Raw genomic sequence first — 14,864 nt, 5'->3', positions numbered from 1 at the left:
CCTCAGGACCGCCTCTTCACTTCGGCAATTCATGAAAGGACTCAAGACCTGGCTGTTTGAATGGGCAGATCACCACAAAGCAGTTAGCAACTGCAGTGCCTTAAGACCCTCATGGGTGATTTGCCACACTTTAGAAGTGCTTGATTGATTGACTTGCAGACCTAGCCAGATCCAGTTGCAGCAGATTAGCTGGACAGTTATAGGAAGTCCTCTGGAGCTTGTTATGTCTATGCAGCTCTTAAAAGGATGTCAACCTTCTGACCCTTGGAGTAACGCAGGTAGCCTGGTGTTGGACCTGTCCGTTTTTGCAGGGTCATACCCAAACTTTTTGCCTCCTTCCTCCTATTTTTTCTCACCTGTTTTAGTTGGCTTTAGGACTCTGGGCACTTTACTACTGTTAACCAGTGCTAAATTGCATATGTTCTCTGTGTAAATTGTATTGGTGATGGGTTTATCCCTGATTGACATATTTTATTTACTAGTAAGTCCCTAATAAAGTGCACTAGAGGTGCCCAGGGCCTGTAAATCAAATGCTACTAGTTGGTCTGCAGCACTGATTGTGCCATCCACATGAGTAGCCTTGTAACATGTCTCAGACCTACCACTGCAGTGTCTGTGTGTGCAGTTTTAAACCACCAATTCGGCCTGGCAAGTGTACCCACTTGCCAGACCCAAACCTTCCCTTTTTATACATGTAAGGCAACCCTAAAGTAGGCCCTAGGTATCCCCATGGGCAGGGTGCAGTGTATGTTAATGGTAGGCTCATATACCGGTACATTTAACATGTCCTGACAGTGAATTACTGCCAGATTTGTTTTTCACTGTTGCAAGGCCTGTCTCTCTTATTGGTTAACACCGGGACTGCCTTTAAATATCTTTTAAGTGCAGTTTGCAATTGGGACCAGATAGAGATTGGAGTTTGGGGTCTCTGAACTCACAATTTAAAAATACACCCTTTGGTAAAGTTGGTTTTTAGATTATCAGTTTGAAAATGTAACTTTTAAGTATTTCTTGCTTAACCATTCTGTGCCTCTGCCTGCTTGTGTATTCCACATCAGGGTCAGACTGACAGTTGGGCTGGTGTGAGTTCCCTCTAGACAGTGACACAAACAGAGCTGGGGTGTTTTCTGCATATCCTGATGAGTCTCCAGGGCTAGAGTGGGGAGGGAGGAGCTGACACTTACTCCTGAAAGGGCTGTGCCTGTCCACACACAATGCAATCTCCAACCCTCTGCTGGAAGGATCTTGTCAACAACAGAGACTTTCCTTTGAAGTTTACCTACTTCAAAGGCAGAAAGGAATATAAGTAGTCGACCAAAAACCACAGATGTTTAGAACACTTCTGGATCAAGAGGAACCTCTGTCACTGAGAAGAGCTGAAGAGCTCGAGGAGGAGAACTGCCTCTTTGCTGTGTGTGCTTTGCTGGGTTGGCCTGCAGTTGCTGTTCCTGAAGATTCTCCAAGGGCTGGGACTCAGCTTGCCCCCTGATCTGAAGTCTCAGGGCCATCAAAGACTTCCTCTGCAAGCAGTAGGACTCTCTTGCTGAGAATCCTACCCTGCCAGTGGTGTCAAATCCAATCCCTGGGCCCTTGAAAGGAGAAGCTAGTGAAAAACCAAAGAAAAACCAAGTGTACCTACTTGGGATGATGCCCGGAATGATGCCGCTGTTGGATTCAGCACCGCTGCCTGCAACTGAAGCTGTAGTCCCTGCTGGAGTGCGACGACCACGTCCGACATCGCAGGCCTGATGCCACATCAGCCTCACTGAAGTCCACAACTCTGTAAGTCCCAAAGTGCTGTATCACCGATGTCCGTAACACCCGACTCTGCCACGGTGCCTGCAGCCTTGTGATGTGACCGCGACCCCGTGTGGTCGCCCCACCCTGTCTTGACCACTGGACATCGACCCCGCCGGAAGTGTAAAGATCCAATGCTTCACACCCACGCCGCCTCATCTCCACGGCTCCGCAGCAAGGACCCAACGCCTCGCATTGAAGCCTTTGCTCCTCTGGTCCTCAGCCCCGTAACTAACACCGCACCAGACCCAGCAACACCTCGATCCCCAACTCCATGCACCGGCTTGTTCCTCATTTTCACAAGGCACTGCACTTGGGGATCTGTGTGACTCCATGACCGGCAACATAGGCATTGGATTGCTGGGAATTACTCCGTCACAACACTGTGATAATACCAAGTTGAATCATTTGTATTACTTAGCGCTATATTGAAGTTTCATCTTGCTCGTGTATGTTGGATTTTTGTCGTTCTGGTCTTGTTTTAATCAGATAAATAATGGCTATTGTTCTAAACTGGTGTTGAGTCCTTTTGTAGTGTTTCACTGTGTTACTGTTTGTGATTGTACAAATACTTTACACATTGCCTCTGAGATAAGACTGACTTCTTGTGCCAAGCTACCAAGGGGTTAAGCAGGGGTTTTCCTAGGTGTGTATTTCCCTTACCATGACTAGAGTGAGGGCCCCTGCTCAGACAGAGTGCATACTGACTGCCAACCAGAGATGCCATTTCTAACACCTGGCATGAAGGGAGCAGATTCGGTCTTCCTTCTCAGACATCGGGGCAGGCTTCATGTAGCAGGGGAGTCCTCTGGCAGCAGGGCAGTCCTACTTCTGTAGTGTCAGCAGATCGAGGATTGTACTGAATTGTTGGTCCAAGGGTCCATTATTTATACCCGGTATCAGCTTTGAAGTGGGAGAAATGGCTAGACGTCCCCCCAAATTTGGTTCTGGGATTTCCTTTCTTCCCTTTCTCAACCTCCAAGGAGTCTGGGGTGACAATAGCCTGGGTCCATGTTCTTTGTCGGTGTGCTGGAGGTAGCTCCTTTGAAATGTAATTGGGGCAGGGAAAAACTCCACCCCTCCCATTCTGACATCCTGTCAGTGCATAGTACTCCTTTGCCTCACTGTCTGGGAGGAACACACAAAGTTCATCAGCCAACTACACCCAGTCATGTGACCCGGGATACAGGCTGAAGGCACCAAATGGTTAGGACAAGAAATTGCTAACTTTCCAAAAGTGGCTTTTCAGAATTGCAGCTTAAAATCCGACTTTAACATTAAAGAGGGTTTTACATTAAAATTAATTTGACTATAATCATGACATTCCTACTTGCTCCCAAACAAACGTTATCATTTATTAATTGTAATAAGGAAACCTAATGTTATCCAGTGGGAGAAATAGCCCTTACATTAGTGAAAACACAACTTTAGGAGTTTCCACTACCAGGACAAGTAAAACTTCAAAACACATGTCCTACTTTTTAGATACAGTGCATCCTCCTCTGAGCTGTTTAGGCCTACCCTAGGGGTGACTTATATGTCTCTAAAAAAAAGTATGGGCCTGGCAAAAGGTCTATTTGACCAGGTCAAAATGGTAAAATAAAACTGCACACAGGCTGTAATGCCAGGCCTGAGACATGTTTTAATTGCTACCTAACCACCAAAAATGCAGCAGGCCCACTAATATCATTTAATTTGCAGATCCTGGGTACATTTAATATCACTTTACTAGGGACTTGTAAGTAAATTAAATGTGATAAATGGGTATCAGGCAGTTTTGTCATGTTGAGAGGAGAGAGCACATGCACTTTAGTACTGGTTGTCAGTAGTAAAGTGCACAGAGTCCTAAAAGTCAGTTAAAATGGGTTCAGAAAACAGTACGGGTGAAGGCAAAATATTTGGGGTGACTGTGCAGAGAGGGCCATGTCCAACCCCTTCAGCCAAAAACAAGGGTAGACTAATCAATACCTTAATGGCCTTCTCTGCTAAGGCAACATAATGCAGACAATAGGCCTCTTCTGCAGTGGCATTTGTAAGTTTGATGCCCCTCTGAACTCAATTGAGTCCCTCTGTTACAACTGTTGTGAGCCACTGAACTGACCTATGGTGACCCCTTCTCTTTATCTTTGGACAGCATCTGTGAAGCATCTAATTTAACTTGCTCACAGATGCATCCCAGTAGGCATGCCCAAATTATGGCCAAAGTGATGTGGCCCATTCCCACCTGTGATGACGACTGTCCCCAACCTAGGGAAAACTCTGCTCACAAGGACAACAATCAGCAGAGGCCACTAACAGCTGCTGGTGTCTAGAGCCAGGCCATTCACTGCCAGCTGGAGGCTCTCAGCTGGGTCCTTGGGCAGGACTCCTTTCCAGACTTGGGGCAGAAAGGAGTTCCCAGCCCCTGATGTTAGTCATCCTACTTCTACTCTCCGTCCCACCAGGCAAAGGGTGGCAAACTGAGACTAGCCACTCAGCCATGGGCCTGTACCCTGAGGCTGCACGGCATCATGTGAGCCAGGCCATCCAAGGGAATCATCACCCCTTCAAAGGTGACACACTCTGGGTCATGAAGGGTCTGCATGGTGCAGATCTTTAGCCCTTTGTCCATGTGACAGCACAGGAAGCATCTTCAGGTCAGAAGTGACCTCACCAGGGTCAGTCTTGGTGTGCTCTGTTCTCAGAGCTGGTAATCCCTGAGCCATTGGTCTTCCCACTGGAGCTGTTAGCTCCTGCCATTCCAATTGGGCCTCCAAGCTTTCTCTGTAGTAGTGCTACACTAAAAAATCTGAGCTTTAAAGGCACCCTGAGTGGCTGCTCCTTATTACCCAGAATGTGGTCAGTGGGCATCTAGGGACAAATTATGACCCTCCTCTGGGTCACTTCCCCATCCCTTTTCAGGGACACTGGAGCCATAGGATGCACAAAGCCGTGCCTATGGGCCTGAATTACACTACTCACCTGTCCAGTGTACTGCTCTGGCAAAACCAGCACCACTGACTGCCACATGTATCCCTTAGGGCAGTGATAAGAATGCAATTAATTGTTACCAGATGGAAGTGGTGACTCCCACCCTTAGAGATCACATGTTTTCCCTTGGAATCCACCTCCCAGCTAAGGACCACCAAGGCCTGCTAGTGTCTGCTCCTAGAGGCTACCTACCCGTGTGGACCTCCCACCAGTAGTTGGTCTCTTGGGAAAAGTCCCCTTGCTTGTGCCCCACCTGGGAGTAATCAAAGTACTGTTGTTGGAAACAGGGCGCTATCGGGCTACTGCCCACAAGAACGTCTACTGGTATCCTTAATAGGGGTATGGGAATCCTCCCATGATATCCTAGGTCACTGTGGACCTCCTTCTCAATCTGCTGGAGGGGGTACCGGAACCAGCCTTCTCAGGACCACTCCCAAGTACCTTCTCAGGCACTCTGGTACTAATCCAGAGGCCTGGCTCATTTGAAGGCTCCCTGGGGTCAGTGAGCTTGTGAGCTTGCAATCAATCAAGTGTTAGAGCAGCTCTGTGAAATAGTTACCCAGTGAGTGCTCTCTCAAAATTAGAATGCACAGCCCCTCATAACTACTCACTTGGCTGCCCTTCACACAACCATTCAGTGCCTTACTGGAGAAGTCCAGAAAATCTACCTGAAAAGAGTCAATGTATGACTATCCCTAAACCTTATACAGTATCTCTCTGGGATGAGACCTAACTTGGGGATAAAGGTCACTTTTACTGGGCTGTAGTACATCTGGTCAGCCACCTCTAAAGCTAGCAGGGTTGGCCTATCCTGATATCACCAAGTGGCCCTTTGTCTCACTGCCTGGGAGGAATACAAAAAGGCCTACTGCTAGCTACACCCAGTCATGTATCCCAGGATACAGGCTGCAGGCACTAAACAGTTAAGACAAGAGAATGCCAACTTTCTAAAAGAGTTTAATCCATTGTTTTTTTGTTCACTATGCCACCCCAGTTTGGATCCAGCCAAATGCAAATCAGTCTTGACCCGGTTCCCTGTGGGAACACTCCAGCCTGAACTTTAAGGCCAGATCTCTGTACTGGGAGTGAATGTTCGACATTGTTCAGCATTCTGTCCATAACTTGTTCTTTCTACTTTCTAAAAGAGGCATTTTCAGAATTATGACTTAAAATCTGGCTTCACCGTTAAAGAGGGTTTTAAATTACAATTCACTTTAGTGTAAATATGACATTCCTACCTGTTCCCAATCAAACGTTATCCCATAGTAAATGTAATAAGGTAAGCCAATGTTATCAAATGTAGAGTTAGGTCTTATAGTAGTGAAAATCAAATTTATGTAGTTTTTCACTACCTGGGCATGTAAAACATAAACATGTCTGTCCAACCTTTTAAATGCACTACATTCTACCCTATGGGCTGTTTAGGGCCTACCCTGGTGAACCTAGATGTTTTAAAAAGGAAGGTTTGAGTCTGGCAAAAGGTTTATTTCTGCCAGGCATTTTAAAACTGCACACAGACTGTAATGACAGGCCAGAGACATGTTCTGAAGGCCTACGTAAGTTGGTGGCACAATAAGTGGTGCAGGCCAGCTAGTAGCATTCAATTTCCAGGCCCTGGCTACATGTACTACCACTTTACTAGGGACTTATAACTAAATGAAATGTGTCAATTTGTAAGCCAATATTACCATGTTTTACGACGTAGGCATAAAAACCTGGTTTAGCAGTGATCAAGGTCACAGAGTCCTAGAGCCAACAAAAATGAATCTCAGCAAATAGGAGGGGAGAAGGCAAAAAGTTTGGGTGAAGACCACACCAAGGGCTGTCAGATTTTTTAAAAACATATACAAGACTAATGTAAACTATTGTGGAAACGTGTGTGCATGGAGCTCGGCAGCTTGATTGTACGCCTGCGTTGCATTGCATGAGAGATTTGTAAATGGACCGAAATATCTTTTTTTTTTTTATTTACTCAGATTCTATTCTATTCACCAATTTTATGGAGCACATGGTTACCCGAACCTCGGGCTACCCAGCGCTATCGAAGATGGTTGGAGTGAGTGAATAAAAGATCTAACAAGATTAAGGGAAGAGATATGTCTTTAATTTTTTCTGAAAGTCATAAAATTGTCCTCCATTCTGAGGCTAGTAGGCAGAGAGTTCCAGAGCCTAGATGCAAAGCAAGTTAAAGACCAACCTCCTCTCCTAGCTGTCTTGATTCTAGGGATGAGGAGCAGCTCAAGGTTATTTGATATGGTAGACAGTTGCTAATTGCTAAAGAACCAAAGGACCTGAATTGTCCGATTTATCATACAACGTGCTTTGAATTGCACCCTGCAACTTATGGGAAGCAATTGAAGAGTTTTGAGCACAGGACCTGCTGATTGTGTTTTAGGATAGCTAACAGTATCCAGGCAGCAGCGTTGTGAACAACCTGAAGTTTTTTAGGCACTGACTTTGGACTGCCTTGATTGAGCAAACGGCCATAATCAAGGCGAGACATAATCAGCCCTTGAATCATCCTTCTACATGACTCTATCTGGAGCCATTTCAGGACCTTTTTCAGGGCTCTCAAGAGGTCAAAACAGCTGACAGACACCTTTTTTTTGCTTGGGAGGCCATGATAAACTAATAGTCCAGGATAATCCCTAGACTCTTACTTCTGCCTTGGGGTCTGGGCACTATCCTAGCAGAGATCCCAGATCGTTGGCTTGTTCCCCAATTCCGAAAACTTGGACCTTTCACCAATCAACTTCAGGCAGCTAGCGGCCATCCATTCATTCAGACACATTTACTAAGCAGCTGTTGAGTCTCTCACAAGTAGAGTCCATGTCTGGTGACCATCAGCTGGGTATGGCTTGCATAAGACACCATCTTAAAACCAAAGGAGCAGATGATATCCGATATCGGACGGACATAAATGTTAAAAAGCGTAGGGCTCAAAGATGAGCCTTGCAGAACTCCACAGTACAGCTGATTGCTGAATGACGTGAAGGGCCCCTCACTAACCTGAAAATTGCATTTACCCAAAAATTAGGCAAGCCACCTGAGGGCCTTCCCTGTAATACCAGATTCTCCCAATTGGTGAAGAAGAACGGGGTAAGAAACCATATTAAAGGCGCCACTCAAGTCCAGGAAGATCAGTGTGATGATCCACCCTGGTCCATGATCATTTTGAGATTCTCTGTGGCCCTTATAAGGGCTGTTTCTGTGATGCAGCCAGCACGGAAACCTGTCTGAGTAGGATGAAGAATGTTGTTGGTTTCCAGATAATCTGTAATATACCTATTCATTGTTTTTTCTAAAATTCTACTGATACCTGGTAATAGAGAAATGGGTCTATAATTACTTATCATTTCAGGATCATCTCAGAATCTAGATTAGGTATCTTTAGTAGTGGACGATGATAGCATGTTTCCATTCCTCTGGAATGCTTCAGTTCTTCAGGGAAAGATTATAGAAATCAGGTATGGCAGTGAGCATCACATTGGCCCCCTCAAAAGGATATCAATTGGGGCTGGGTCAAGCAGTGAGCCTGATTTAATTGAGGTTGCCACAGCCATAACATCCTCTATAGTCTGTTGCGGGATAGCAGAGATTATTGATTTGCTGTTATTGGCTCTAAATCCATTATCTATCTAGATTATCCATATAGTCTGGTGAGCCTGAGAAGGTATCATAAATATCCTTCACTTTCCCTAGAAAGTAATTTGCAAGAGATTCACAGCATTCTATTGATGCGGCAGGCCCTGTTTCTGGTATGTCATAGTTTAGAAAGGAATTCACTATTTTACAAATATCTCTTGAGGAGTTGACTGACTGCTGGATCCTTCCTGCAGGCTCATTCACACAAGCTGCCCTGATGGCTTGATTATATTTTTTCAGGGATGCTTTGTAGATCTGTGTACTTATATCATCGTATTTAACTCTTCATTTCCTTTCATATTTTTTGCATTAGTTTTCTAATTGCTTTAGCACTTGCGTAAACCAAGGGGTTTTGTCCTGAGATGGCATTTTTATTTGTTTTTAATTTTTGATGGAATTAAGTTGTCAAGGTTATTTGTAATTCAGTTTTTTAGTTCTGTATTTGCCAACAAGACCTTTGCATCTGGAGTTAAACTGGGAGCTGATTTACATAAAGTTTGCTCAAATCTGGCCATATTCAATTTAGACCATTGCCGGGAGGACTTCGAATATTTGTCTGTAGGTGCGTGCTTCCCAACTTTTGGAATCAAGAATGGGATGATGTAATGATCTGTCTATACTGCTGGCACAAGCGAGTCTAGTATCATATTATTATCATACAGAGAGAGAAGTAATCTGGGTGACATCTTGTTTGTAGAAATTAGTTTGTACTAAGTTGTTTGTAAAGCCAACTTTGAACTAACTTTGGACTAATTACTGTATTTTGAGCTTGAATCCTTTGTGAAGAAACAGAAAGGATTCTATCATTGAATGATTATTAATGTTATGTGTATATACTTTGACCTACGTTACAAATGATATTTAGTAAGAGATATGTGTGTCATTGAGGTTAGAAGCCCTGCAGTATTAACAAATGTTAAAGTACATTCCAGCATTACAATTATTTAATTAGTGGGAGTGGATATCAGAAGGATTTTGGCTTCCAGGGCTGGTTGAGGGAGATGGGAACAGGGGATTCTCTTAAACTGTAAGCACTAAGAAACATAAATATACTTTCAGGTCTTTAGGTGACTAATGGAGGGGAATAAGAAGGGAGAAAGTACTTTTGCACTCATTTCATTGGACATTGTTTATTCTTTTTACTGTGACTATAGAGCATACACACAATATGGCAAAGCCTAAAAAAAAATGTGGGTATAAAATTTCACTTGCATTAAGGTTAATCACAAACTAGACAATCCATTGTAGACAAAGCACATGTATGAAGTTAGAGATGGTTATTTTCCCAATATGTAGGGACTTAGGGTTGTTGTATCTTGTTGTATTTTGATTTCAGGAAAGATGACTTCATACTAAGACACAACAAAAATGGTTATACATAAATGATGTAGCCTTTCACTGTTCAATTAGATGCAGGATGTTTATGGCAGATTACTGAAAGCGTCCCTCTTTGCTTTAGAGAGCTATAGTCTCTCTTTGACAGGCACCCTTTGCCAGGTGAGTGACAATGACGATTTTTGTAGGAGCCCAATGTTGTTGCTGTGGTTTGCTAAAGTTGCTGAACATCAAAACGGCTTTGTTTTTTACTACACCTATGCCTCTTTCTTCCACCACTCTACATTTCCTGTCTCTTTATCTCACTCTTGAAGGGTCTTTTTCATCCCAGCTTACCCCCTTTGTCTCTGTGTTTCTAACGTTCTCACTTTTCTGTCTTTCTTTCTTTTTTCTTGTTGGTCAAAGTCTGACGATGAAAAATACATCCCAATTGCCAAAAATGAGTGACAGTACCCACCACCTGGAACCACAATCACAAATTAATCACTGAATTTATTACAGATTTTTTACACTGCCTCTTGCTGTTGTTACTCATTTTTATGTAAAACTGCTAGTAATATATCTGTAGGTGACTATCAGTAGGAGCAGCACACTTATCCATTTGGTGGATCTTGAAGATTTAGCATAGGAGTGCATTTTACTTACTTTTTCATCATGGGACTGCACCCACCAACAGCCAAACCATTGCTGCTTGCCAAAGGGACATGGTCGTAGTAGTTCTTGTACAATATGGGAGCTGCAACGAGACACAAAAGGCATGAAAATACAAGTTTTATGTTTCACTGCACCTACCCATCCCATATAAGTGATAGAATGCTCAGGTTAGGAGCCTGTAATCTTCATTTTACTGGTCCTCCTCTTGTGTTTCATTTTACCTTAAATTGTGCTTTCAATACTGCAGGGCTCATTACGAGTGTGATGGTCTATAGACTGCCACACTCACGATGTGGTTCTGGACCAATGCGATGGTCCGAACGCACATTACAAGTTTGGTGATCAGACCGCCAGCTCTGCCAGGATCTTGGATCCTGGAGGTCTGGTGGTGGTGGAGCTCCTAATTCGCCAGGACAGTACTGCAAGCAGCGCTGCTGTGTGGATTATGACCATGATCTCCACCAGCGGTTTCATGGTGGTAGCACCTCCATGAAAAGGCTGGCAGAGAACAGATGCAGGGGCCACAGGGGAGCCCTTGCACTGCCAATGCACTTGGCATAGGTAGTGCAGGGGCACCCCTGGCCAGCACCCTTCGGTGTGACAGTTGTCTAATAGATGGCCCAAACAGCTGTTGACCAGATGCCCGACCAAGCTGTTTAGCAAATATCCCAGGTCAGCCACTGACTAGATGGGCCAGGTCAGCCACAAATCCAATGACTCAGGCTAGCTGCCACCAATTGGCCTAGGCCAACTGTTGATCAGACAGCCCAGGCCTGCTGCCGATCAGAGGGCACTAGCCACTGAAGCCACCTACTACTCTGCCCAGGGTCATTGGACATGATAGCCAAAATGCCCAGGCACATTGGAGCCTATGACAGAAGGCTCATGTCTCAAGGCCCTAGTGCCACTGGCCAGCATACCTCCCAATACTTCTAAGGGTACATTACTAGGGCCATCTAGTCAATGTATTCATCTGCAGAGAATGTGACACTGGCCACACACATGGAGGAAAAGGGGGAGGCAAGGAGGCACACATGCTGCACAGCTGCGGAGGCAGTCTCCTTGGTGCCAGAGACCCGTCCCCTCCTGCTAGCAGCAGAAGAATGCTGGTATGCCCTCCCATAGTGACAAAAACTTGGCTAAGAAGATTACTTTTAAGAGAACTATGAAACGTAGCTGCTGTGCTATTAACAAAATCCTGACCTAGAGTCAGGTTACCTATTGATTATTTAGCACTGGGTTTCTCATGAATATTCAATACTAGTGGTGATGGAGGTGACTCCTTTTCATCTGTGCTCCAGTACCCAAGCAAACAGATTTCAGCACGAGTCCAGAAGCTGGCTAGCTCAGGCCAATAAGCATCTGCAGCACAGCACAGCATAACACTCAATCATTCATCTTCAGAGATGCTCACTCTGGAGGGTCCCAGCAGTACACATGGGCCTCATGGATCCCCTACTCGCCCTTGATGTACCTCTTGTCTGCAGGGAGGATTTGGTGCATCTTAAGATCATTCTAAGCTCACCTCCAGCTATTCGCAGGAATACGACTGATAATCTACGTATCCTGGGTGAGAGAATGTGGAATTTACATGTGTGTCCTTTCTGGAATCCTGGCTGGGCTACATCCTTTAAAAATATTCTCATAGGGACTTCAGAGCTGCCTAGTCATCTAGTCATACCATTATTTTTATTTAGTGCAACCAGATGGCCAGCCTCCAATTCTGGACATCTGGTCATACTGTGCATTCCAATTGGGATGAGTATAACTTTTTGCTTCCACTCAGGCATCAGGATGGCCACAGAAGGACATCCCAGACACTCAGCAGGAGACTAGCTCTGGGTCCCATTTTTGGGATGCATGTTGAGAAATGGCTGAGGAATTGTATAAGCTTAATGCCTGTGAAGTGCCTTGGGATCCTTGTGAGGATTTTGGAAGGCTGCACTCGGTGCATGAACAACCTCAGGGCCAGCAGACTGAGTCTAAACCAAAGGCTTCTGTGCCAGATCAGCAGGAATGGTGTCTCAGACTGGGGTATGGTTAGAGCTTTTCTCCCTGCAGGAGCAAGGGCGCCCAGTTGGGTTTGCAGATCCCCAACCTCAGTACTTTGAAAAAGCAAGGGAAGGAGGATGGAGCCTGAGCCAGGAGCACCTGACTAGGACAAGGTCTGAGGTTTCCACCCCACCCAATGTGTTGAAGCCTCTTATGGCATGCAGAAGTGTGTTTTGGCTAGCTTAGGATTCCAATAATCGGTGACTGGAGCCCAAAGATCAGGACCCAGGCCCTGAGCCAGCTGAGGCAGTGTTAAAATCTTTCACAGCTTTCAATGCTGCAGGGTGCCAGGAAACCCTCTCCAGGACTTCAAAATCTTGCCCTGGGTATGTTTTGATGCTACTGACAAGAAAATAAGGCCCAATCAGAACTTTTTTGCCTAGATAGAGAAGGGGAATCTTCTCCATTCCTGCAGATCCCTGTGCCGGTTATTTTGTTACATCACAGCCCAGTGAATAGAACCCAGGCCCAGGGGACTGTGCCCCAGTGGAGCTCTCACTAGGGTCTGTCAAAGCTTGTGTCACCCAGCCCTACACCGTCCTGACCCTGGAGGCTAAAATCAGTCTTGCCACACACTCTTGACTGGGAGAAGGATCTGGTCACTTCAGTGGCCCCGTTTTCTCCATCAATAACTATGTAGGGGAAGGTAATCTTCTTGAAATCTGGGTACTCAGGTATTAAAGAAGGCTTCTGAGAGGAGGCATCCAATCTTGATCTGCTGCCCTAACTGGGAGAAAATTTCAAACGAGCCTTCAACAGGATGTGTAGGGCATTCCAGAATTTTGATCGTAGTCTTATCATTTGGTCCTGTGGCAGAACTGGGGAATGGCCGAGTAGGCATGGGTGAACTCCGAGTCCCACACACAAATCATGTATTTGTGAAACATTATCACACCAAGTGAGTGTGTGTGATAAATGCCACCCAATCCTAGGTTTGATTGTTCCACTATTATTGAAACTATGGAAATACGTGACAAGAGCTGCAAGCATTTTCTTACTGTATTGCTGTATTACATTTTCTATACTATGGAGATGTCATACAGGATTCTACATATCTGATTTGGCCAATAGCATGCCACACCACAATGTAATGTGCCAGATTTTCCTTGCATCATCAACCAGGAATCAATTTATAATTAGGCGTTACAATAAGGGGACATTTAAGAGGTACACAACTAAATATTTCTTCATAGAAGAGACAGGAATTGCATGTAACCTACATAGTGGCATCACTAAGGTGTCGCAGTTAAGACCATTTAGGACTCACTTGTGTTCTCTGCTCCAGCCTGTGGGTCCTTTGACTGATACACAGTGATGGGAGACATACAGAGATAAAACTCAGTTTTGGCTCGGGTCAAAGGTGATTTTATTATCGTACCAATTGAGTTACATCCCTATATGAAGTGTCACTAGGAATCACTTGTGTGGCCTATGCAATTTCCTGGCACAGTTCTTTGGTTTGGTGCAGCACTGAACATGTTTACTTTGTGCAACTATAGTCTAAGTAATGTGACTCGATTCAGTGGGTTATGTGGCCTATGCTATAATTCCTGTCACAGTTCTTATGTTTGTTGCAGCATCCGATATGTTTATATTACGCAACTGTACTTCACATATTGTAGCTTGATTCACTAAGTGAACTGTGGACATGTCCATGCCGTTCCTATGTGGCATTCTTCATTTCTACTGTCAAACAATTAAGTTTAAATTCATCAGGTTGGAAGTCTAATTTGGAACCTCCATGAGAAAAGATGTAAACTCTGGAAATCCTAATCTGCGTTAATTTAAGATACCTCAATTTTAAATATGTGGATATTACCCTTGCATGTTATTGGGAGGTGCAAATTGCTTGAAAGATATCCAACTCCTCAAACACTACCTACACATCATCAAGACCTGCATGTTCAGTGCCTACCTAAACACAATCCAATAAAGATATAATTCATGTTGTTTGTCAACAACAACAATCAAGAAATAATACAAACCTGGATCAATTACATGAACCTTCACAGCTTCATACCCCAACTTTCACCCAATGCCAAGTCCCTTGGATTCACCCAAGATCTCAACCTCAGACCCAAAGAACAAGTTACCAAAAAAGACAGCTTAGCCCGAGTTCTCTCTTCAAAAGAAAGCAAAACCCTGTCTTTAAAACAGCAGCTTCAGAACTGCTGTTCAAACCCTTGTATTCTCTCACATATGGATGGAGGTAATGCCCTGCTCTATGGCCTTCCATGTGACCACTTAAGGGTAACCTACATGCCACGGCATGTTTTATCCAGGGTCTGAAGAAGTATAGTCATATCAACCCCACCCTAATGGAACACAATTGGCTCACCATGCCAGCCCACACTATCTTCTAAACTAACAGCATCATTTACAAAGCCATCACATCCAGGCCCTCACTTATC

At 44.6% G+C, this 14,864-nt stretch overlaps 1 protein-coding gene across 2 annotated transcripts in view; it reads right to left on the bottom strand.

Annotated features, from left to right (window-relative positions):
• The window catches only part of PSTPIP1 (proline-serine-threonine phosphatase interacting protein 1), a 484,932-nt gene that overhangs the window by 74,022 nt on the left and 396,046 nt on the right, over positions 1 to 14,864 (bottom strand). For both annotated transcript variants that reach the window (XM_069222343.1, XM_069222342.1), the window contains exon 12: positions 10,393 to 10,483. In XM_069222343.1, coding sequence (XP_069078444.1) covers positions 10,393 to 10,483 — 91 coding nt within the window. The remainder of the gene's footprint in view (positions 1 to 10,392; positions 10,484 to 14,864) is intronic.

This window comes from Pleurodeles waltl, chromosome 3_1 (assembly GCF_031143425.1).
Source record: "Pleurodeles waltl isolate 20211129_DDA chromosome 3_1, aPleWal1.hap1.20221129, whole genome shotgun sequence".
NCBI classification, from domain to species: Eukaryota; Metazoa; Chordata; class Amphibia; order Caudata; family Salamandridae; genus Pleurodeles; species Pleurodeles waltl.
This window is presented reverse-complemented; position numbering and strand designations above follow the sequence as displayed.